Source organism: Taudactylus pleione, unplaced genomic scaffold (genome assembly GCF_031769625.1).
Source record: "Taudactylus pleione unplaced genomic scaffold, aTauple2 ptg000555l, whole genome shotgun sequence".
In the NCBI taxonomy this organism is placed as follows: Eukaryota; Metazoa; Chordata; class Amphibia; order Anura; family Myobatrachidae; genus Taudactylus; species Taudactylus pleione.
The window spans coordinates 640,403-665,847 of record NW_028284957.1 but is presented as its reverse complement, the minus strand read 5'-3'; the positions used below and the strand labels follow the sequence as shown (position 1 = coordinate 665,847).

General features: G+C 45.8%; 2 protein-coding genes across 2 annotated transcripts in view; both read right to left on the bottom strand.

Moving 5' to 3' along the window:
- The window catches only part of LOC148482029 (catalase), a 60,615-nt gene extending 45,713 nt beyond the window's left edge, over nucleotides 1–14,902 (bottom strand). Inside the window, exon 1 of the mRNA XM_088452628.1 lies at nucleotides 14,809–14,902. Coding sequence (XP_088308754.1) covers nucleotides 14,809–14,832 — 24 coding nt within the window. The 5' untranslated portion in view covers nucleotides 14,833–14,902. The remainder of the gene's footprint in view (nucleotides 1–14,808) is intronic.
- A 4,738-nt stretch (nucleotides 14,903–19,640) lies between these two features.
- LOC148482028 (catalase-like) overlaps nucleotides 19,641–25,445 on the bottom strand; it is a 40,070-nt gene continuing 34,265 nt past the window's right edge. The window contains exons 12-13 of the mRNA XM_088452638.1: nucleotides 24,833–24,913; nucleotides 19,641–19,726 (exon numbers count right to left, since the gene is read on the bottom strand). Of these exons, the coding sequence (XP_088308764.1) occupies nucleotides 19,670–19,726; nucleotides 24,833–24,913 (138 nt within the window). The 3' untranslated portion in view covers nucleotides 19,641–19,669. The remainder of the gene's footprint in view (nucleotides 19,727–24,832; nucleotides 24,914–25,445) is intronic.

Sequence of the window (25,445 nt, the reverse complement as noted above, 5' to 3'; positions counted from 1 at the left end):
CCACTTTGTTGCTGAGAGACCGCTATCCGTTATTGTGTGAGTTCAAGGAGCGCTGATTAGAATCCAGGGACCAGGAAGGAAAAAGTTTGTTTTCCTTCGTTGATAAAACCTCATGTTAAAAGTGGAAGTCGCACAATAGCGTAAAGGTAATAACTTTTGTGTAGCGGTCACATTATTGTGTATGCGACTAGTCGCACAATAGCGTATACGTATTTCCTGTATTGCTGCCGCGTGTTTAAACAAAGCCGTTGAGATTGCATTGTGATTTTGATAGCGTGATAGCATTGTTTTAAAGATCTTAGTCGGTGTTGCCATGTCTGGGAAATAATTTATTTTTCTGCGCAGGAAAAAGGTGAACGTGTGTTGGTAGGGGTAATGTTCCCTAGCTAGGGGTATCGTAGGACCCTTAGGGGCTAGGCGCTTGTGTCGGCCTAGTGGCTCGGTAGTAGATACCGAAGTCTATACACACAACGGGTGTAGTTGTTGTTTTGTGTTAGGTATCGGCTCTCAGTGTGATAACAGCATCCAGTGATCAGTTAGGGTTATTGGGCATTGTGATTGAACCGCACAGTTGTGGCATATTGTGATTGTGAACTGAGTAGTGGTGGACGAAATCACTGAAAAGGGTAAGTGTTATTGGAATGCTTAAATTCTAGCAGTGCAAAGTACTCGAAAAGGGCTTAGGTGCGTGGAAGCAGCCTGGTTATTCTTCCATAGGTGTGTGGGCGCGTTCTGTTAATATCGACCACATGTAAGTTAAAGTAGCCTTGACATTCTTTCACTGATTTAAATCTCTATTGAAAAGTTTAGTGTTCTTTTCCTAAGATGGGAGCCAAGCAAGTGGTAGAGATGTTAGATGATGTGCTGCTCTTGGAAGCGCCAATCGGTTCGGCACAGCATATAATGCATGCTAAGTACGGTGCGTACACAACTATGTACTGTGATGTATGGTTTATGATGACGAGAATGGGTGTTAAACCTTTTCACAGAATTGGCAGCTTTGATAAGGAGGTATTGAACAATGTCCGAGATAGCATCTGTATGGTGCACTCTCGAAAGAAAAAGATAAAGTATAACGATTGTTTAAAGCTATGGCAGCATGAGGGGGATACGTGGCTTAGGGGTGTGGATGTGACGCAACCCAGCATTGCATGCACGATGCAGGGAAGTGCGCACACAGCGCTAAAGAGCGTTGCGTGCATGCCGCAAAAAATAGCGCGCACGGACAGCAAGGTAGCATTGTGGAAGGTAATGTCAGTAGTTCACGCGCACCACCACCGCCCTATGCAGAGGGGGGTGAAGGTACAGTCGATGTAAAAACCCATAAAAATTTAACATATAACCTGTACCCTCTCTTAAGTAATTATAAGGAACATGTTGATGATGTAGATGATGACCCTGTTGTGATGTTCGCTCTCTCCCATGTTGCACAAATGTTAAAATGTACCACCACAGCAAGCACAGGTAGCTGCCTCACTAGTAACAGAAATGGAGGTAGCCCCACCCGTACAGGAAGTATTAACCCCCGCTTTAACAGTAGCGGAGATTACTAATACCGTACGTAGTAGCAGTAGGCTGAGCCCTCAACTAGGTAATTCGGCCAAAGGTAGCTTTATGGCAGGCATACATCCCGTCCGGACAATAACTGTTCCCTATGGGAATCCTGATGCGAATGGTGTGGTGCCCACAAAAGATGTAGTGATGCATTGTCCTTGGACAAGAGCTGAACAAAATTCCATAATGACCGACTTCCCTGACCCTAAGAAGGAATTAGCAAAATGCCAAAGGTTTGTGAAAAACTTGGGTAATGCTCACGAGCCAACCAATAAAGATTGGCGAGTGGTGTTAAGGGCGTGTCTGCCGCACAATACCGACGTGAAAAAGTTTATCACAAATTGCATATTGGAGGGAGACGACCCCTTAACAGATGAGGATAACCAAGGTAACATTACCCGCATAATAACTCAATTGGGTGTATATTTTCCGGTAGTTGTTAACTGGAGTAAAATTTTCACCATAAAACAAAAAGAGAGTGAATCTGCTGAAGATTACTGTACCCGAGCTCTGTAGACTATCACCCAGTACAGTGGGATAGAAGATATTAAAGATAGCACTCACCATAGGAAAATGGTCATCACAGTACTTATGGATGGTCTTAAAGACAATCTAAAGACCCGAGTCCAGACCTCTCTACCTGGCTGGAGGGGAGTTACTGTAGACACACTCAGGGAGTCTGCAATTGAGCATGATAAAAACATCCTCAAGAAGAGAGAGACCCAGAGCGAGAAGCTAATGGCTGTTAGCATTGAAGCTCTAGAAGGAATGAATATACCATCAAAGCCACCAGACACACATGCACCTGCACAGCTACACACCCTCACCAATCCTGCACTGCCACAAACACAGCCCTATCCTACTTATCACACACAGCCACAAATCCCATACTACCCACAGCCACCATATTACCCTCAAAATTCTTACCCACACTCACAATCTTTCTCTACTGCCCAACCCACACAACAAACTTTTCCCCCACCCCACTCACGAAGGTGTTTGAACTGCAACCAAGTGGGACATGTAATTAGGAACTGTAAGGTGAAGAGGGTAGGACCCCCTAACCAGGGAGTACCTAGATATCCACATAAGGGATATATGCAGAATGCAGGGAATTCTCCACAGTCACCTGCTCCAATTGTGGCTTTAAATGCTGTATTGGAGAGTGAGAGTCAATGCTAGGGGGCAGGACATGCCTGTAGTCTACAGCCAGTCAGGTTAACTGGGGATGTTAGAGAAGAACCTGTAATGATAATTGACGTAGCTGGTACTAAACATTCTTTTCTTGTAGACACAGGGGCGACCAGATCAGTGATAAAATCTCCATCTAATTTACAGATGATCAGTGAAACAGTACCAGCAATGGGTGTAACGGGTAAAGTGCAACATTATCCTTTAACCAAATCTGCAGAGGTTACTGTCAGGACTGCGATTCTTTCAGTACATAAAGTTAGACTACTTTTGCCAAAGTTCCATTGTGGTCGTTGGAGGAGCTATCCTGCTTGCTGCCATGCTTCTCATACAGGGGATAGAGTGTTAAAGTGATCATCTGTTTCCCAGGTGTCGTCAGGTTGTGGGATTCCTAGTTTGCTCATTATTTCAAACCTGATTCCATTTGGGTCACATGTTCTGAAACTTCCTATGGATCACAGACCTCTAGTATAAAGCCTGTTACTAACTGTGTCTCAGTGTCTGTGCAACGTTGCTTTCAGGTCCTTCTTGGACTCCTGCCAGATCCCCGCTGTGCCTGTGGATTGCTGTGGACTTTGTTATATTCCAGATGAACTTCTGATGCCAGTTACCTGCTGCACTACAGAGCCCAGCATTCCTATTGCCTAAGTATTGCTTATTGCTCCATCACTGTGGTTTCATCATTTTGCTGCACTATTTACTTTGCCTGTTGTCTTTCCATTCCTGTGGATATTGAACTCATCCTTGTTACAGTTATCAACTGCACCGTTACAGTATCATCTTTGCATCACGGGGCTCAACCCCGCTCCGAACCCTAGCCATGCCGCAGGGCTCAACCCTGTTCCAGAATCTTATTACATCACAGGGCTCAACCCTGCTTCAATCTTCTCTGCATCACGGGGCTCAACCCCGCTCTGAACCCTAGCCACGCCACAGGGCTTAACCCTGTTCTGGAATCTCATCGCCTTACAGGGCTTAAGCCTGCCCCGACTTCACTACACCACAAGGCTCAAGTTTGCTTCATCTCTCACTGTACCGCAGGACTCGGCCCTGTCCCGGAACTATATTATTCTGCAGTGCTCGCTCTGCTCCGGATTTCCATTACTACAGGGTTCTACCCTGGCAAAGGTCCTCAATGCCATCCTGAGGTGTTAGCCTCATACTGGACTTGGGGTTCCCTATCACGTTAGTTCTTATATGTTTAAGACTGCATATATATATATATATATATATATATATATATAGTTGGGGATTTTCACCTGTATGTATTATTGCATATGTGAACCTCTGTGTTGTTTGAGACTTTATATGAGACCTTGCTGATTATATTTCTTTTGTGAATAAATTCTATTTTACTTTTATCCTGTGCTACGGAGTTTCATGAAAAGGTCATTCCTAAGACCACCCCAGTATATTGTGCCTAGTAGGCCTGCCTCCCTCCAGGAGTCTCAAGTGTCGGCAGCCGTGACAGTTACTATCGGTCCATTGCATACCAGGCATTCCTTTCTCCTGGCAGCAGCGGTCCCTACTAACCTATTGGGAAGTGATTTGTTATGTAAGATGGGATGTGTCATATATTGTACCCCTGATGGTATATTCTTAGATATCCCAGAGAGAGTGGTGCACGAGGTGAGGGATATACTGGACACTCCCCAAAGGTTAATGTTTCACTCTACTGTTTCAGATAAAAATCCATCTCAAGTAGAACAAATGTTATCTCAGATACCGGGGTCCCTCTGGACCAAAGATGGACAGGACACTGGATTGATGGTAAACGTAGCTCCCGTAATGGTAAATCTAAAAAGTGGTAGGCAAGCTCCAAAAAGTCCCCAGTACCTGCTAAAACAGGAGGTAGAGATAGGGGTTTATACCATAATTGAGCTGTTATTACAACAGGGAATTTTAGTCCATACAGCAGGTGTAGCCAACAGTCCCATCTTTCCTGTGAAGAGTGATAGGAGGGGTTATAGGCTGGTACAGGACCTTAGAGGGGGTAATAAGGTAGTAGAAAGGCAATTCCCCGTAGTGTCTAATCCAGCTGTCATTCTCATGCAGATCCCACCAAATGCAATCCATTTTACTGTCATTGACCTCTGTTCTGCTTCCTTCTCTGTCCCTCTTCATCCTGACTGTCAGTACCTATTTGCATTTACATATAGGGGGGAACAATACACATGGACACGATTGCCCCAAGGTTTCATAGACAGCCCCAGTATCGTCTCCCAGGCCTTACACGAATGTTTACAATCTTTTCAACCTGCCAATGGATCTGTTCTAAATCATGTGAATGATTTATTGTTGTGTTCTGATTCATTTATGTCATGTTTAAATGATTATAAACTTTTATTGCTTCATCTCTCGCAAACAGGACACAAGGTTGCTAAGGACAAACTACAGCCATGCCAGTAGAGGGTTAAATACTTGGGACATTGCCTAACCCAGGGGCTATGACATCTGACCACTGACAGAACCCAAGCCATACAGACCATGATACTGCCACAGAACCAACAGCAAATCCATACCGTCTTGGGAATGTGTGGATACTGCAGAACGTGGATCCCCAGTTTTTCTATTTTGGCCTTGCCATTACAGGACTTAGGCCCTCATTCAGAGGTGGTCGCAAGAAAGATCGCTCTCTCTGAATGAGGGCGGCCGCTTCTTTATTTTAGTGCGGCCTCCTGGTCGCTAGCTAAGCTGTGGGTTACCACCCACAGCTTAGTGACTGGCCAGGGTGATGGTCACAATGGTCAAGACCATCGCAACCATTGGGGCTTGCGATGAGACCCTAAGGTTGGGTCTCAGCAACCGCAAGCCCCAGGGAGCTTCCTGCTCTGATCGAGCAGGAAGCTCCCCACTGACATCACTGCTGATGTCAGTGCGGCCACCCACAAAATGGCAGGCGTTCGCTTGGGAATGCCTCCGTTTGTGTAGCCACCGCCCCGCCTACAAAAACGGGGTGAGCTGTCGATCAACATCGACAGCCGCCCCTTTTGTAGTGCGCTCCAGAGCGAGAGAGATTCTCTCTCGCTCCTGGGCTTGCCCATGCACATATGTGTAACAGGATGCACAAGGGTGGAGAGAGGTGATTCGCTGGCGGAAGGTGAATTCTGCAGGTATATTGATGCACATGATTGTATGGAATATCTGAATCAAACCTTTACTGCAAGACCTGACATACGGAATACACCTTTAGAAAATGTAGATGTGACATTTTACACGAATGGGAGTTGTCATAGACAGACTGACACTGGAGAGTTATGTACAGGTTATGCTGTGGTAGATGACAAAGACATCATAGAAGCCGAACCTCTTGGTCCACCCCACTCGGCCCAAGTGGCGGAACTGATGGCACTAAGAAGAGCATGTGAATTAGCAAAATGCAAATCTGCTAATATCTACACTGACTCTAGGTACGCCTTTGGGGTGGTACATGATTTTGGTGCTCTATGGCATCTGAGAAATTTTATGACAGCAGCAGGCACACCAGTCGCACATTCCAGACATATAAAAGGACTACTGACAGCGATCCAATTGCCTAAGGCAGTGGCCATAATTAAGTGTAAAGCCTTTCATGTGAGGATGATCCAGTGTCACTGGGCAACAACAGGGCAGATGAAGCTGCCCAATGGGCAGCAGGGTTAAAAGTGCCAATTAACCAAATGATATTTCAAACGATTGACATGCAGAAATTAATTGAGATGCAAAATTTGTGTTCCATGCAGGAAAAGGCAATCTGGAGGTCCAATGGATGTGGGCAAGAGTCTTCTAGACTCTGGAGAAATGGACAAAGTAAACCAGTACTACCCAAGCCTGGCTGAGGCAGGGCACAGTCTGACTCACTTGGGAAAGCGAGGTATGTGCAAACTAGTGAGAGCATACTGGTGTGCACCGGGTTTTTCTTCCCAAGTGGAAAAGAGAGCAATGTCCTGTTCGACCTGCTTGAGGAAAAACATTGGGAAAACTATCCCTACCGAACCATCCCACATTCCTCTGACCGACGGCCCTTTTCAGGTAATACAAATTGATTTCATCCAATTACCACCCTGCAGGAATCTCAAGTATGTATTAGTGTGCACTGATGTGTTTTCTAATTGGGTTGAGGCATACCCAGCTGCCACTAATACTGCTGCGTTTACTGCTAAGAAGATTGTTCAGGAATTTGTATGCAGATATGGTATCCCTAGAATTATTGAAAGTGATAGGGGTACTCATTTCACAGGTGATGTCTTCCAAAACATGTGTAAGTTGATGGGTATTAATAGTAGACTTCATACCCCCTACTGACCGCAAGCCAGTGCCAAGGTGGAGAGGACGAACGGGACTATTAAAAATAAATTAAGTAAAATCATGGCGGAAACTGGACTGGGTTGGCCAGAAGCACTACTACCACTTGTCCTTCATAGTATCAGGACAACTCCTAGACCCCCTCTCAATCTGTCCCCTTTTGAAATACTGTTTGGTAGACAACCTCATTTGATTATAAGCCCACAGAAAGATTTGAAAAGTAACAACGAGGTAACTGTAAGGTATCTTATAACAATGAGTAAACAGTTGAAACAGCAGCAGCAGAAACTGAAATTGTTGTCACATGATATGCCAGCAACAAACTGTCATGATGTTGAACCTGGAGAATTTGTTATGATCAGAAATTTCTTGCGTTCAGGTTGTTTGACACACCAGTGGGAAGGTCCGTACCAGGTGTTGCTGACGAGTACAACTTCATTGAAAGTGGCGGAGAGAGATAACTGGGTCCATTCCACTCACTGTAAGAAGGTCAACCAACCAGTGGAGAGACAAGGCGGAATCGAGGCAGATAACGTAGACCTGTCAATTGCGAGTCTGTTACGGGAAGGTTAAAGGTTATGTGGTATCACTAGAGTGTTGCTGCCCAGTTAATAAACAGTTAAAATATGTATTCATGTATGTACACAGGTTTGGTATAAAAGTATGCCAGACAGATTTTAAAATGGAGGTTGCTTTGTTTGTTTAACTATTAGCCTGTTAATATACAGTATACATCTATGTTTATATACAGTGCTTCTAGATATATCTCCAGTATATGTATATATGTTAACCCCCTCAAGGGGAACAAATGGAGCCGGCTGCCCACTCTGGACATAGGGAGTCAGTGGGCACGCAGCCAAATTCGGGACAGTCCAGCCGCTACAGAGGGGAATCCTTCCCCCCTTAGACTTACATAGGTGGTCAGTGGACAGAGCGGCACATGCGGTCGGCGGGAAAAAGCCCCGCACGTGACCGCTGTTATAAAAAGACACCCACTGGGGGCTGCTGGGTAGTGGCCTGAGGGGAGACGCTGAAGAAGAGAAAGTGGGACCTACCGGGAGCTGTAGAGCGGATCCGCAGGTTTCCGTGAGGTGTCTGCAGGGACCGGAGCTGCCTAGCAACCTAGAGGCATTGCCGGAGGAGGTCTCGCTAGCCGGGCGCCGCCTCCAAGCCTGCCCTGTGGAGTGACAGACAGCCGGGGAGCTGAGCGGCTGATGTGGGGGCGTGAATAAAAGCGGCCTCAGTAGTGGAACCACCCGGCCTCCTCCCTCTGCATAGAGACTGACAGCTGGGGAGCTGAGCGACTAATGCGGGGGCGTGAATAGAGGGAAGAGGCCTCAGTAGTGGAACCGCCTGGCCTCCTCCCTCTGCATAGAGACTGACAGCCGGGGAGCAGAGTGGCTGCTGCGGGGGCGTTGACAGGAGGAAGCAGCCTTGTTAGTTGAACCACCCGGCTTCCTCCCCCTTCATGGTGACTGACAGCTCTCCCTCCTCCTTTCCAGCCCCGGCTATCTCTGCTGTGGAGTACATCCAATGGAACAGGTCTGTCAAATATTTATCCACTGGCACATCAACACTATTTGAACTGCTCAGTACATGCACCATAGTACAGTGCCAGCCAAACTGTCAGTCAGATCTTGCCCAGTCAGTTTAGGAGAGATGTAGATTCAGGGTTGGACTGGCCCACAGGGGTACAGGGGAAATCCCTGGTGGGCCCTACTGCCTGAGGGCCTATCCACTCCTCTCAGTGCCAGGTTGCATACCCCAAATCATACATTGTTACTGTATTAGATGGTCAGTTACCTGGTAGCGTAGTACCACTGATCATGGGTGATTGGTTCCTTTCTAGAGATACTACACCAAGATTTGCTTATTGGTTGACCAAGCATTTGTGGTGGCTAGCCACACCCCTTAACCATGGGCCCTTCCACTGCATTTCCCTGGTGGGCCCTTCATGCTCCAGTCCGACACTGTGTAGATTCAAGGCAATTGATTCGTGTAACTCTTAAGCAGGCTATACTATAACTCTGTCAGTGACAGCTATTATAACTTGAACTATAGACTCCCACTCAGTGAATACAGCCAGTAGAGAACCAGCAGTATACTCTCAACTGACAGCAGATTAGAGTTGGGCAAGGGGAGAACAGTAAGGTAATCTCAGCACACATAATTAACCCCGTGACTGCAAAATTATAAAAAGCGTTAATCCTTGGCAGGGATAGCGAAGAACTTATCAATAGCTCAGAAGGGCACCGTGCACAAGTTCTAGCAGAAACATTGAGTGGAGTTACCAGTTTCTCTCAGCCCAATTGCAGGGAACTTAGCCAGGAAAGGCTGCTACAATTAATCCCTAACTGTGTTTAATTGGATGCAGAGTAACAACTTCCAAAGGAATTGCGTAATATTAAAAATCGTTGGCAGGACAGTCAGTAGGTTCATCCCACTGATAGCTTTGCAGGACTTTGTGTTACCTAAGGATCTATAAACTCCTTCTCTAAAAAGCTACACATCAACCCGGGCACCATTTGCAAACATTTCATCAACTAGTTACACACTTGCATGCATAAGTGACGAGAAACTATTATTTGTTTTGTGCACAAAATAATAGTTATATTTTATCTAGTATTGACATTGCATATTGAAATTTGCCACTTTGCATATCTGTTGATTAACCCTTCTTCTAGTATTCGGATCCGAGATTCCAGAGTTCCAGATAAATAAAAAAACACGGATCAGAGTGTTTCCATTCATTTAAAAAAAGTGTAAATTTTATGGTGATGTAATTGTTTAAATGTAAAGTTGCTAAATTGCATTTGTCTTATTCTGCATATACTCTTTTTGGAATAAATTCAAGTTGTGTGAAATACAATTGCCTATATCTAATACTTACCTCCTGGTTGGAATCCGGGCCATTCAGAGACAGAGAAGTTTTAAGGAAACACTACATTACGCTACTCCCCAACATATCACTGTATTTTGGGTGCAACAGTTACAGTGAGACACCTGAGCTAAAGAAATTTGTAGATCATTGTTTTCAGCAATGGATTGGTCTGCTGTGGTTATCTTTGTGTTTTCTCCCAGAGTTCTCATTATCTTGGGTTGTTTCAGGATCTCTGGTTTCTGTGACGAAGGACAGAGGACGGAAAGGGGAGCTGATGGTGATATCAATGGAGTGGACTTGGGAGAAGGAGTGCTAAACCAACCGGGGGAGTATCTGACCAAACCCAGTACAGTAATTGTTAAGAGATCTGCTATGTTGGAAACTCGGAGACAGTGTGAAGGTCTATCGTCTGAGGATTATTGTATTTGTGAGTTTTGTGGGTCCTTAGTTGATGAGAATTGCATCCAGCAGTGCCAACCTTAGTATAACCGGTATTGGGGTGGGTATCCTTTAGAGGATTATCATACTATGGTAGGCAAAGTTTTAAACCAAACTGACTGTTGGGTGTGTTCTCATGTGCCTCAGGGACAGCATAATGTAGGGATAGTGCCATTTCCATTAAATGTCTCTGAGGTTTTAGAACTGCAACTAGGGAAGACGCTGGATGGAAAATTTCTAAACACCAAACCACCTCATTTTAAACTTCACCAGTACCAAGTAGATAAATCACTTATGTTTGAACATCACCTACTCCAATAAACCAGGAAGTTGGGAGGTGACTGGGAATAACCAGACGATGACCTTCTCTCTAAGAACTGATTATGAGCCTATAAATTTTGAACTGTTACGCACAATTAGGTTAAATGGGAGACACTTCTGGTATCGGTATACATTAAGTGACACCAATGAAATGGTTGTCAGAGTACCAGAAGGGGACTGTGCCAGGGTTATACAACCAGAAACGTGTGTTAGCCAGATGGGAGAATCTGAGATAGGATCATTTGTGAGGGAAATGTGTTGGATGATCCTGATGCATTCTATTCCTTATGTTCTCCCCGATGATGTATATTTTATATGGGGAAGAAAAGCGTATAAATGGCTCTCTCTGAGTTCCGAACGTTTGTGTTATCTGGGAAGAGTACTCCCAGAGGTTATGACCCTTACACATGGTGAAATGCTTGGTATTCATAAAAACACACCATCACCATATCTTCACACACAGTATGAATATAGAGACAAAATAAATATGATACCTGGTGATGTACATAAAGCCACACAATTGATTAGTGAAACAACTGGCTTTCAAGTTTTAGTCACATTGGATCCCACCAGGATTGCTAAATTAATAGATAATATCACCGAGATGTATGATGACACGTTTAGGTATACAGGTAGGGAGTTACACGCTTATAAGAAAGAACTTGTGCAACATAGGCTAGTGTTAAATTATTTAACAGCTGTCACTGGAGGGTATTGTGTAACTTTGGCCAGCCAATTTGGTGTAAAGTGTTGCACATATATTAGAAATGATACTAGTGACCCCAAGGAGGTGATAGACCGGAAGATGGACGAAATTCTGCAGCTGAAATGGGAATTTTGGAAGAACCATAATGCTTCAGTGGCTGTGTGGAAGGCTGTGCTGGGATCACGAGTTTGATCCCAGCATCAGCCGCCGTGCAGGGGCAGGCAGAAGGGATGTGTCCTCTGCGGGACACATCCGTTGCCGGCGCTGGGACAGTAATGTCCCTAGCGTCGGTGCAGACACCGCGGGCACCTGGTGAAGGGACCGCCTGGTCCCTTTCACCAGTGCCGGCGGTACTGTGGCGCCGGGAGAAGCTTGGCTCCGGGCACAAGCTCAGCGGAGCTTGGCGCCCGGCAGCCAAGAAGCGGCGGGTAGCCGGCACTGGGAGAGAGTACTTGCTCCCAGCACTGGTCAGGCGTTGGGTGCGGCGGGCGTTTGGCTCTGGCCGCGAGCCAAACCTGGCTCGCGGGCCAGCAGCCAATCAGAGGCGGACGCGACGAGCCAATCGCGGCTCGCCGCGTCATAGCCCCGCCCACTCGCGCTCTTTTCATGCCTCACAAAACTGCAAACAAAAAGTATGGTGGTCGCTCACATCAACTTAATGACATTGCACAGGTGCTTGTAAAGGGTGGGGTTTACACTGAGCTACAGAAAAAAAGGGATTTTCCCTCCAGCACACTGCAGCAAAATCAACAAAAATACTTGAATCCTACATGATAATAGAAATTCAGAGGTATTGGTTTACATACATTTGCAAATATATGAATAAGCGCTGGGCCAACGTCAAGGCTCCTCTATACCAGCGTCCCTAACATTATGGGGTTCACATCCGAGACGCAGGGAACCCCAAAAGAATCCAGCCAAGGACTATCCCCAGGGCATCACACGAAAAATGGAAAAAAGGTGAAAGTGAAGTGTAAAGTATAGTTGTGTAAAGATAAATCAATAAGTGTTAATGGTAAGGGGTTAAAATTACATAAATAATAGACAAACTTTCACCTTTTTTCCATTTTTCGATTTTTGATTGACAGAATGTACCGTTTGTGGGTGGTAACAGGGGAAGGTGCTGGAAAACGGGGGACTGGAGATCCGAACACAGGCGTGCCAAAAGGTCAAAACGGGCGTTTAATGGGAGTGCATAATTAGTAAAGGAGCGTCATCGACCACATCACTTGGTTGTCTTTTAGCCTGAACTGCTCGCAGTGATAGCGGTAAGAAAAACCAACCACAAGCACTGCGAGCAGTTCAGATGCCTTTCGATGTACCCGATTAATCTAATAAATACCGGAGATGTGTGATGCGAACGGCAAAGGGGCGTCTTTACAAAATAGCGAGCACATTTTTTGTTCGCTCGCTTAGACATAGAGGAGTCAACAAACCGCAAAGAGCGAGCGCTCAATTTAAATAGCCGGCCCCTTTTTTGGAACGACCGTCCGCAAATAGCGTCCGGCTCTGAATCAGGCTCATAGTCTTTTTCACCTGAAAAATATTGGAGATCGATGCCCATCCCTATGTAGCGACGCACAACACCGGTCACTGCAGTGTACACAGGTGTCCAGGCTATCACCAGCCCTACATCCTGTAAAGTACTTGTGATTATTAACATGCCTAAATGAGTGCGCATGAGCTGTGCATGTTAGCGCCAACATAAGAAAATATGTCATCGATAACTCCAGTGAATGCACCCTATAGATTGACGCAATGGTTTCCAAAGTAGGTGTTGCAGGGTTGCCACGGGTTGGTGGTCCAGGACCAGACCAAATTATTTCTGGCCTATGGTAGGCAATATTAGTACTAGTTTTGCCTGTAATAAAATATGTCCTGTCCACCACCAAATAACTGACCTATGGATGACATGTAAGCACAATTTACTTATTTATAATTATTGTAGTTCAAGTTATGCACATGAGGTACACTAAAGCTGCATACACACACAACAATTTTATTACCAACGATTTTCTGAACGATTATCTGTCAGATTTTTTAAAGTGTCATGAACGATTTTTTTGAACTACAAACGATTTTTGCATATTAACTTAATGAAAATCGTTGAGTTGACAAGTCTGACTGAACTACAAACTACAAACGTGAACGTGCATGAACGATAGCCGTTTATCGTTTGACTCAGAAAGTGAACGATTTTTTTAAACGATTATCGTTAAACAATATCGTTTAACAATAATCATTCAAAAAATCGTGTGTGTATGCAGCTTTAGGCTCACCATACTATCCCTTTAAACCAGGGACACATGAATTACACAGGTTCTGTAGCTGGCTGACTTCAATGCTGTATTTCACCTGGTTTTAATCAGGCACAGAACCTGCGTCATTCATATGTGTCTCGGTTTAAAGGGGAGTATGGCAAGCATAGGAACACTGGATTTAGTCACATCTTATTCATTCATTATCAATTATTTATATACCACACACATACAAGCTCGTATTACGCAGCGCTTTACAGAGAATATTTGGCCATACACATCAGTCCCTGCCACAATGGAGCTTACACTCTATATTCCCTACCACATATACTGTACACACACTAGGGTTCATTTTTTCTGGGAGCCAAATAACCTTCCAGCATATTTTTGGAGTGTGGGAGGAAACTGGAGTACCAGGAGGAAACCCATTTAAGCATGGGGAGTACATACAAATTCCACACAGAACAATGGTGAGAATCAAACTCACAACATTAGTGCTGTGAGGCAGCAATGCTAACCATTGTGCTGTATGTGCTGCTATTAATGACAAGCACATTTGGATTTCCCAGATACCGGGGGTCTCGGAATGGCGATAATCTATCGTTGATGTACGGGACCCATTAGGTCTCCTCAATACAAGATAAACTTGCAGGACTAGAAGCTCACTCGTGGAATAATCTTATTGAGATCCGATGCATTCCTGACTGGAGTTCCTGATTGGCATTCGTCAAATTCAACCCCCCGAAAGCTGCTTTGACTTCCCTACAGAACTTTGTCTACACTTTCGTCCCCCCCATCCCGAATCTCCAACCATTCAAGGTTGGTTAGGTGCAAAACATAATCGCCAACTCTCGCTGATAGGGAGACTCCCCGAAATAGTAGCAATCTCCCTGACTCCCTGAAGAGTCTAAGGGGCAAATTTACTAAGGTGAGAGTTTTTAGAAGTGGAGATGTTGCTCATAGCAACCGATCAGATTCTACTTAACATTTAACTAACGTCTTCTAGACGATAATAGCTAGAATCTGGTTGCTATGGGCAACATCTCCTCTTTTAAAAACTCTCAGTTTAGTCTATTTACCCCTAGCAATCTCCCTGATTGCACCTTACCCCCATTATGTAGCTGTTATATACTTGCCCCATGCATTTTCATATAAGGTTTTTTATGGCCACTTACATGAAACCACTTGTAAAACACCATACATGAGCAAGCCCTTAGTGCAGGGGTTCCCAACCACGGTCCTCAAGGCACACTAAAGCTGGCCACACACTAGACCACAGGTTCTCAAACTCGGTCCTCAGGACCCCAAACAGTGCATGTTTTCCAGGTGTCCACACAGAATCGCAAGTGAAATAATTATCTCCACCTGTGGATGTTTTAAAATGTGTCAGTGAGTAATGAGTACACTTGTGCACCTGCTGGGTGACCTGTAAAATGTGACCTGTGTGGGGTCCTGAGGACCGAGTTTGAGAACCTCTGCGCTAGATCAACTTACATCCAACCATCCAACTAGTTGATTGGTTGTATGAAAATCTGGCAAGGTATGAAAGCAAATGACAATCAGCAATTTGCTCCCAAACGCCAGAAAATGGACAAAACTGTTGTTTGTTAAATGTTTGATCTAAACAATTTGTTCAAACTTGTCTGACGTCCATTTTCATCTAATTTTTGGCATTTAGGAGCAAATTGCTGATCATCAGTTACCCCCATACGTTACCAGATTTTCATTCCAACCAATCAACTAGTTGGATGGTTGGACGAAAGTTGGTCTAGTGTGTGGCCGGCTTCACAGTACAGGTTTTAGGGATAGCCATACTTGAGCACAAGTGACTTAATTAGTTATTTTGATTTAACCATGTGTGCACAATCATGGATATCACTAAAACCAGGACTGTTAGTGTGCCTTGAGGACCAAGGTTGGGAATCACTGCCTTAAGCTGGGTAGACACGTAAAGATTTTCTGTTCAACCATCCAACTAGTTGATTGGTTGGAATGAAAACCTGGTAAGGGATGAAAGCAAATGACAATCAGCAATTTGCTCCCAAATGCTGGAAAATGGACAAAAACTGTGGTTTGAACAAATTGTTTAGATCAAACATTTAACAAACTTGTCTGACGGCCATTTTCATCTGTTTTCTGGCATTTAGGAGCAAATTGCTACGCAAATGGTTATATGTTCAACTGCGCATCAGCCTCTCTTTGATATGTCTGCTAGACAGAAGAAAAGGAATGTTATTTATATTAGTACGTTTATGGTGAAATCACATCATTATACATGAGATGGAACATGACTGCCATCTACTGTCCTAAATCAGTATTGTATTCTTATTTATTAAGCTATTATATGACACAAATTGTATATTTATACAGATGTCAATTAAGTTTAGTTTCTTCAAAGTAATCAAACAGCATAATTGTCTGGACGTTCATGACAGTCTGCAAATCGCACTGAAGCGATTGTTTGTTGTTCCATTATGCTGTGTGATTACTTTAATTATAGTGAACTTAGGGCCTAATTCAGACCCGCTCGCGAGCGCTGAGCGCTCGCAAGCGGGTCGATGTTGGCCCAGGGCGTATGCACTAACGGAGGCGGCTCCATCGTGCGCATGCGCGAGACCCGGGTCTCGCTACAAAGGGGGCATGCTGTCGATGGTGAGTGACAGCACGCCCCCTTTGGTGGGCGGGGCGGGGGCGTGGCTGCCCAGACAGAGGCGTTCCCATGGGAACGCCTACCGTCTGGGGCCGGCCCCACTGACATCACAAGTGATGTCAGTGGGAGTGCCTTCGGCTCTGATAGAGCCAAAAGCACTCCAGGGCTTGCAGCAACGAGACCCTACCACAAGGGTCTTGTCGCAAGCCCGATGGTCGCGATAACCATCTTCCTGGCCTCTCACTATAGCTGTGGGTGGTCACCCACAGCTATACGAGCGGGCAGGAGGCCGCTCTAAAAATTCAGAAGGATGGCCCGGATTCAGAGCGCATGCGAGCGAGCGCTCTGTCAGAGCGTCCGGCTCTGAATCAGGCCCTTAATTCGTTAGGATTGTTGGTGCTGATAGTTCCCTTTCTGCAGATTGGAATGCAAATATATGAGTGTTCTGCCAGGGGTGCTGAGAGGGGGGGGGGGTCGGGTACTAATTACCTGAGCCCAGGCTTGTTGGAGGGGCCCCGCAGTCGCCGCCTCCCCCTCCCTCTTACCTGTCAGCAGCCCAGCTGGGGTGCAGAGGGGCCAAGGAGACCGCTGAGCAGCAGCAGCAGTCTTCTCTCATCTGCATGTAAAGGGGCCAGGGCCGACGCTTCCATTAGGCAGCTGCCTAAGGGCGCCGGGCCCTGATGGGCGGCCCGCTTAAGCTGCCTCCTAGAGTGGGCATGGTCTTGCCTCTCCCAGAAGCCATTTGCCACCCGGTGAAGGCTACCTGTTACACTCGACCCCCGCACAGCTAGACCCGATAGCTGCACAAGCCGCAGCCCACAGCACCTTGTCCGGCTCCGATGACATCACCGGCCAGCCCACACTGATGCCAGGCAATCTCCAATTCTGAAAATTGGCAGCTACACCCTCTGAGCCCCACTCAATACAGGTCTATTTGGGCGCCCAGGTTTTTTCTGTGATCAATAATCATTATGGGGTCTATGCATGATGAAAAAAATGTATGAAGGATTAAATTAGCTTTGAACTCACTGCGAAGTCATTGTAAAAATTATACCCATTCATCATTTATCCTATAGAATAGTATTACTTCCGGGAAAGCTGCTCTTTTTGTGGAGCCATCTTTTCAGAAGTTAGATACTTTTCCCCTGCAGCGCTATCTCCCGCTGGCTGTTTTGAAGCCGCACATGTGCAGCACCAGGGGAGGAAGGAGGGAGGAGCTGGCAGCCGCAGCTGACAAGGATACTGCAGGGAGGAGGGACTTTTTATCTGCCCACCCCGGAAGAAGCCCAGGGAGAGGCAGAAGTCGGGCAGTGATGGGGGCGGGGCTGGACCATTTGCTTCATTAGGTCACACCCTCAATGTGAAACCCTGCGAATCTCACAATGTAATAGGGGACGTGATTATTATAGAACTGCGTCATTAAGCCCCACCCCCTAATGACGGGACCGTGGATTTCAGGTAAGTTTCTCCGCATTCTGCCCACTTCATTAGGAGTTGGCGGGATGCAGGAGATCTGCCTATACTTCTGGGGGTGCGGGAGGCAAGTTTCGGTTAGCCCCCCGCACTCCCGGGAGTGTAGGCAAGTATGGCACAAGCTTCCATGTAAACGGCAGCTTGTGAACACATTCAGTGACTGTGGACCTCATTCAGAGTCGGTCGAAGCGGCCGCACGGTCGTACGCCACCGATGTTCGCTATACTGCGCATGCGTAAAGTTCGCAATGCGCGTGCGCAAACTAGCCGCTACGATCAGAAATTTCTCTCTCCTTGAACACAGCCAGGTCGGTAGTTTGAGTGACAGTTTGAGGCGTTTGTGGGTGGTAACAGGGGAAGGTGCTTGAAAACGGGGGAGTGGAGATCTGAACGCAGGCGTGCCTAACTATGCGAACGGCGTTTTATGGGAGTGCATAATTAACAAAGTAGCGTCATGGCACATGTGACATGGGAGGTTTTTACACTGACATGATCGTAGAGCTTAAGAGAGGGTATGGTCAACCTTAAGCTCTACGACCAGTTCCGATGGTTCTTGATGGTCGCGATTAATCCTTATATGCCCGGAGATGACGTGCAATGCTTACGAATGGGGGCGTATTTTTTTGTCTTCCGGCCGCTTCCTCCCCTTGGTCGGCCAGCTACCGATCCGAACTTAGGGACGCAACTTGCGAGGGAATCATTTGCATATCCAGCCCCTTTTCCCGTACGACCGTGCGGCCGCTTCAACCGACTCTGAATGAGGTCCTGTATACCATCTATGGATGGCATACAGTTTCACTGTCATGTTCCGAAAAAAAAAACATTTCGGTACTTGATGAGTCACATACTAAAGTATAGGGACTGTGGAAATAATCGGGGGAGAATTGTAACCAGGAGCTATCTGTGATATCTCCTGCGATCAACAATTTGTAGTAGAGCGCTCAAACTGACACAGTTGATGAGTCTATAATGCTCTTTTATTCAAATAAATTTACATGTAATACACATATATTAAAATATATTCCATTAAATCCAGTCTTCGTCAATAAATATAATGGTTAGTAAACATATGACGTATTCTAAATGTAACAATTATTCAAGGGACCCAGCTTATAAATAGATACATAAATAGAACAAAATAAAATGATCAAAAATATATAATAATTATTGGAAGAGATGGTATTAAGCTCTGGGATCCGTTGGTAATGCAGAGATACTAATAATGAATGTGAATGTTAGGGTTCAAGAAACAGTAACAATGTCTCGATATTGGTAAAGCCAATAAAGGTAAAATCACTCCTAGAGTGCTGGTTCCATAGATAATACCTGTCCAAAGAGGTGCTGTCGATAGAGACGCACAGTATAAGACATGTTGTGTAAACGTGATCGGTGGTCCTGGGCGGTGGCTAGCAGTGTAAGCAAAAATTACCGTTCAGTGAGCGTGTTATGGGAGTGTCAGTGGGCGTGTTATGGGAGTGTGAGTGTGTTATGGGAGTGTCAGTGGGCGTGTTATGGGAGTGTCAGTGGGTGTGTTTTGGGAGTGTCAGTGGGCATGTTATGGGAGTGTGGGTGTGTTATGGGAGTATCAGTGGGCGTGTTATGGGAGTGTCAGTGGGAGTGTCAGTGGGCGTAACCTGCCGTCCACATTCCTCCTACTCCTGTGCCGATTGCTCTCTTTATTCAGAATACATGGAGATAACGGTGAGTACGGGATATGTAACATAGCAGTCTGGTGTACATGTGACTTCCCCTTCCTCTGTACGTCAGTGACACAGGCATTTATATGTTATAACACGATGATGACAGAAGTTTGTCAGAGTTTTCTGTGAGTGCCTGTTGGTGTAATAACTCTGGGAGGCAGACATGGCAGGAGACGAAGGTGTTGGAGGGATGTGACAGGAATGTACTCTGATCTCAGTGGAACCTGACCTGACCCAGGATGGGGATCTGCTCTTCCAGCTGTGCAGATGCCTGAAGGACAAAATGGAAAAGACAAATTATTCTTCCTACTTTATGTAACTAAGCAGTAATCCTTCTGTAGGTGAGGGCTCTATGTACTAGGTAGGTGTCTGGTTTGATAGGGTGACAGTCATAAGTGTGCCAAAATGGTCACCCGCAGCCTAACCCTCACCCTCCCACCAGCAGCTTAACCCTAACCTCCACCTGCAGCCTAACTCTAACCCTCCCACCAGCAGCCTAACCCTAACCTCCACCTGCAGCCTAACCCTCACCCTCCCACCAGCAGCCTAACCCTAACCTCCACCTGCAGCCTAACTCTAACCCTCCCACCAGCAGCCTAACCCTCACCCTCCCACCCGCAGCCTAACCCCCACCCTCCCACCCGCAGCTTAACCCTCCTACCCACAACTTAACCCTAACCTCCACCTGCAGCCTAACCTCCACCTGCAGCCTAACTCTAACCCTCCCACCAGCAGCCTAACCCCCACCCGCAGCCTAACCCTCACCCTCCCACCCGCAGCCTAACCCTCCCACCCACAACCTAACCCTAACCTCCTAACCTCCACCTGCAGCCTAACCTCCACCTGCAGCCTAACCTCCACCTGCATCCTAACCCCCCTGCAGCCTAACCGTAACCTCCACCTGCAGCCTAACCCTAACCTCCACCTGCATCCTAACCCCCCTGCAGCCTAACCCTAACCTCCACCTGCAGCCTAACCTCCACCTGCAGCCTAACCCTAACCTCCACCTGCAGCCTAACCTTCACCTGCAGCTTAACCCTAACCTCCATCTGCGGCCTAACCCTAACCTCCTCCCACAGCCTAACCCTAAACCTCCCACCTGCAGCCTAACCCCCACCTGCGGCCTAACCCTAACCTCCTCCCACAGCCTAACCCTCACACCTGCAGCCTAACCCTAATCCCACCCACGCCACCTAACTCTAATATGGACATTCTGACACTGTCAACACATTGACTGTCAATATTTGAACAATTTTTACATCATAACTGTCGACATTGTCGACCTTTTGACTACATCCCCTCAGGTAGGGTTCAGTGTTTGCCGTATTTCCGCATATCCTATTAGTTATGTATTACCTGTGCTGTAAAAACCGTATGTAGATAGATACCATGACTATCCACCACACTATAATGTCAACAGGTTCAGAATGTCAGCATATTCGGACAGATATTTGACAAAATGCCAACAGTATGCATGTCTACATTATGCACATATATGGGTTATGGTTAGGCTATGGCTACGGTTAGGATGAAATATGTAGTACATAATGTCAACAATCTGACCATGTCGACATCCTGAACGTTGACATTTTATACCGCACCTGTATAAACTGTGTATTTTGACGGCCACTAGTTTTGGGCAGCTGGTTCTGGGCCGTGTTTAACATCTCAGAAAAACACTATTTAGTGCAGCCCAATAGCAATAAGTGGATCAATGTCTCACGCAAAAATACTGCACCTCGTTACATCCAAAATTCCACTCATCGCGCCCAAAGTGACCCTCAGCTCCATGGAAGTGTCTGATCTCTGCGCCTCACACAAGAAGTTCAGGGTTCCGCGAACAGGGAAGTTGGGATTGTGATTAAAGGGGGAGATGTATCAAGCCTTGGGGAGAGAGAATGTAGAGTTGTCAAAGCAACCAACCAGCTTGTGACTGTCATTTCCAATACTGTTCTAGATAAATGACAGGTAGAAGCTGATTGGTTGCTATGGGCAACTTCTCCATTTTATCTCTCCAACACTTGGGCAGCAGGGATCCAATATAACACTCACTGAAAGCTCTAGTTCACCACTGATATATAATATAGGGGTCTATGTACTCAGCCTTGGAGAGAGAGATAACGTGGATGGAGATACTCGTAAAGTACCAACCAGTCAGCTCCTAACTGCCATGTCACAGGCTGTGTTTGAAGATGACAGTTAGGAGCTGGTTGGTTCGTACTTTATCTCTGTCCTCTATTTCAACATCCAATGCTTAGTAAATAGACCCCCCCCTATCTCCATTAACTTTATCTTTCTCCAAAGCTTAGCACATAGGGCCCGATTCAGACCCGTTCGCAATGCTGCGTTCGGACGCAGCCGTCAGCAGGCAAAGTACGCAAATCCCGCGATCGCTAGCAAAACAGCACGGCCACTATGTTTTGTCGTGCAATCAAGGTATGTAACTAGACGCCGTTACCATCGACATCCCCCTGTCACCACCCACAAAAGGCACGTCCTGTCACTCAAACTTGCGGAGCCTCTATGTCCTCGCGATTGCTTCCAGATCGCAGCGACTGCTTCGCGCAAGCGCACTGCGTCTTATACGCATGCGCAGATTGCATCTATCGATTGGCTGCGTACGAACGCAGATTTGCGAACGGTTCTGAATCGGGCCCATAGATCCCAGAATTTTAATTTGTCATTGTAATCCAATGCAGAAAAGAAATATGCCCGCGCTCGGTTTTACCCATATCATACAAGGTACCAGCAGCATGGCAATATTAATGCCATATATGTATACAAAACAGAAAAACTTTTGCTATCGGCGCTAAAAATAATATACTGCAAAAGTTTGCAGTATATTATTGTAATCCAATGGGAAATTCTTCTAATTGGATTTTGATGGATGAATAAGAAACATAGAAAATTTATTTCATGATAAAGTGGTGAAAACTTGTTGGGGTAGAGTTTGAGTAGTGTTTTATTTAACCAAACTTTGGGCCTGATTCAGACCCACTCGCGAGCGGCTGTCCGCTCGCAAGTGGGTCGATGTTATGCACTGAGCATGCGCACGACGGAGGGAGCTTCGTCGTGCGCATGCGCCAGACGCGACGAGCGAAGGAAAGTCCTTCGCTCATTGTGTCCGATCAAAGGGGGCGTGCTGTCAATGTTGATTGACAGCACGCCCCCTTTGGTGGGCGTGCCGGGGGCGTGCCTCCCTGACGGGGGCGTTCCCACGGGAACGCCTCCCGTCAGAAGCCGGCCCACTGACATCACTAGTGATGTCAGTGGGAGTGATTTTGGCTCTGATAGAGCCAAAATCACTCCGGAGCTTGCGGTTGAAAACCTCAACCGCAGGCTCCGGCTCGCAATTTCGATGGTCGCGACCATCGCGGCCATCACAAAGCACGCTCGTATAGCCTGTGGGTGGTGACCCACAGCTATACGAGCGTCCAGGAGGACGCTCCATGAAAATGGAGCCCGGCCCTCATTCAGAGCGTGCGCTCTGCTCAGAGCGTACGGCTCTGAATGAGGGCCTTTATTTTATTATATATGTCTGTGTAGTTTATTATTATTATTTTAATGCCTAATTATTTGTTCAGTTATTTATCAAAATCATTTGCGGGTGCCAAAATATACTTTTTTTTTTTATCCACGTAAAATTTTTAACTGCAATTTGTTTCATACTTGCCTACATTGTAGTTCTCTTTTGCGGGAGACTTGGGGAGAGGAGAAAGATCGGGTCGTGATGGGGGTGGGGCCTGTCATCTTGCATCATTAGGCCCCGCCCCTTCACGGTAAATTGCCGCAATTGGCGTAGATTTGCATAAGGGGCGGGGCTAAATGACGCGATTCCCGCAGAATCGCGGAATTAAGCCCCGCCCCCTACACAGAGACCCGCGATTGCCGCGGAAGTTCTCCCCATTCTGCCCACTTCACTAGGAAGTGGGCAGAAAGTGGGAGAAATGCCTACCCTTTCAGGGGTGCGGGGGGTTACCTGAAAAATCGGGAGCCTCCCGCGAAAACCGGGAGGGTAGGCATGTATGATTTGTTTACTATTTTATCGCCAGGTCGGCTGCATGGTGGCAAATACTCTAAAAGATCAGGATTATTGATTGCTCTTGTAACCCCCATTCTGCTCTAACTGAGCCTGTGTGGGGGCGCAATACTCATATTTTGTTTTAGATTTTTTTTTATGTAAGTAAGATAAGTTTCTTGTGGATTATAGGGCCTGATTCAGCAAGGATCATAATTGCAAAGCTACAGTCAGGCAGCTTTGCAATGCGATTCCTTGCTATTATGCAAATGCAGCAGGAGGTATATGACACCTCCTGCTTCATTTGCGATCCCAGCACTGCAGACTTGGCAGGCTGGGATCACCATCGCGACCATCGGTGGTCAATGGTCGCGATGGTGGACGTGGATGGCGCCAGGCCTCTCGCCACCTGATTAAGCCTCAGATTGCTCAGACTGGCCGGCTTGCGATAACGATATCGCTGACTGATCTCTCTGTATGCTGGATGGTCAATATCGATCATCCGGCACACCACCAACCCACCAACAACGGGCGTTGATCGCGGGTCCCTATGTAACCTGGACGAAATCGTCCAGGTTGGCCTGCATGCACGGCCGATGGACGATATTATTATCGTCCATACGTGCCCGCACATCGCTGGTTGTTTTGGGATTGGAAGGAGCCAAAAAGTGAACAATATGAACGGTAACGATATCATCGATATCGTTAATGCTCCTATCGTTCAGTTTTATCACTGTGTGTGTACGGAGTTTTAAAATGTTTGTTTGTGTAATTATTTGTTTATATGTTAGCAGAATAAACCAGTTTTATTTTTAAGAGAAGCCATTCATTCTTTTTATGTATCAATTCTATGAACAGATATAAAACTGATATATTTATTTTCTGTGACTCTTTTCCATTGGCGCAGTCTCCTTTTTATTTCTTTTAGTTTTGTTTTTTTCTTCTGACCTATTGGCAGTTGGTCCTCTAGAAGTTGTAAGTGTACAGTAGACTATTGTCATAACAATATAGTAAGAGCATTTATACAGAGAGTACATAAAATATATATATATATATTTTTTTTTTTTTATTATTATTATTTTTCTATTTTTTTTTTTTTTTTTTCACATCTTGCTAAATAATTTACAGAACTAGAAATATTATATCTAGTGCCAAGAATCCAGGGTATCTTTATTCCTTGTGTATGATGTTTTGCATTTGGCTAGCATTTACTCATTTGTGCCACAGACCTCCATCTTGTCACTGCCCCCAGCATGCCGTAGCCACACCCCCATGACCCGACTCATATCTATTTATTTATTGGGAGGTAAGGATAGAGCTGCTGCTTAACTCCATCCAAAGCTATGTATTATACAGTACCTGTTTAGCTGCGGCCAGCTTATCCAGCTCAGCCTGCACTCGGGCCCCATAGTCTGGGTGAACGTCTGTGAAGTTCTTCACCTGAAAATTGCAAAATATGTTTAACCTACATGAAAAATACAGTTAATAATAGAGCACTCCGCTTGTGTTTTAGTTAGGACAGTTCTACGTGTTATCGGGGGGATTCCAAGTTATATGAATAATAATTACATTGTATAACTTAATTAGGCAGCACAACTTTATTCATGTTCAGTGTTTTAAGCCGAGTCACCCTTGATGGTGTCATTCCAGATTTAAAGCACATCGTTTAATCGCTCTAAATTGAAATAATTTATTCTGTAACACAGAGGATGTCGCATTAGCGCTTTAAGCACTCAGAGGTCTAGTTACTAAGCAGTGTTAGGAGACAGAGTGAAAAGTGATAAGGTGCCAGCCAATCAGCTCCCAACTGTCAATTTTCAAACACAGCCTGTGAGATGGCAGTTAGGAGCTGATTGGCTGGTACTTAATCACTTTCTTATCACTTTTCACTCTGTCTCCTAACACTGCTTAGTAAATAAACCCCTCAATATGTTCACAAAACAATGTCAAATAACACAGCTTCAGCCTAATT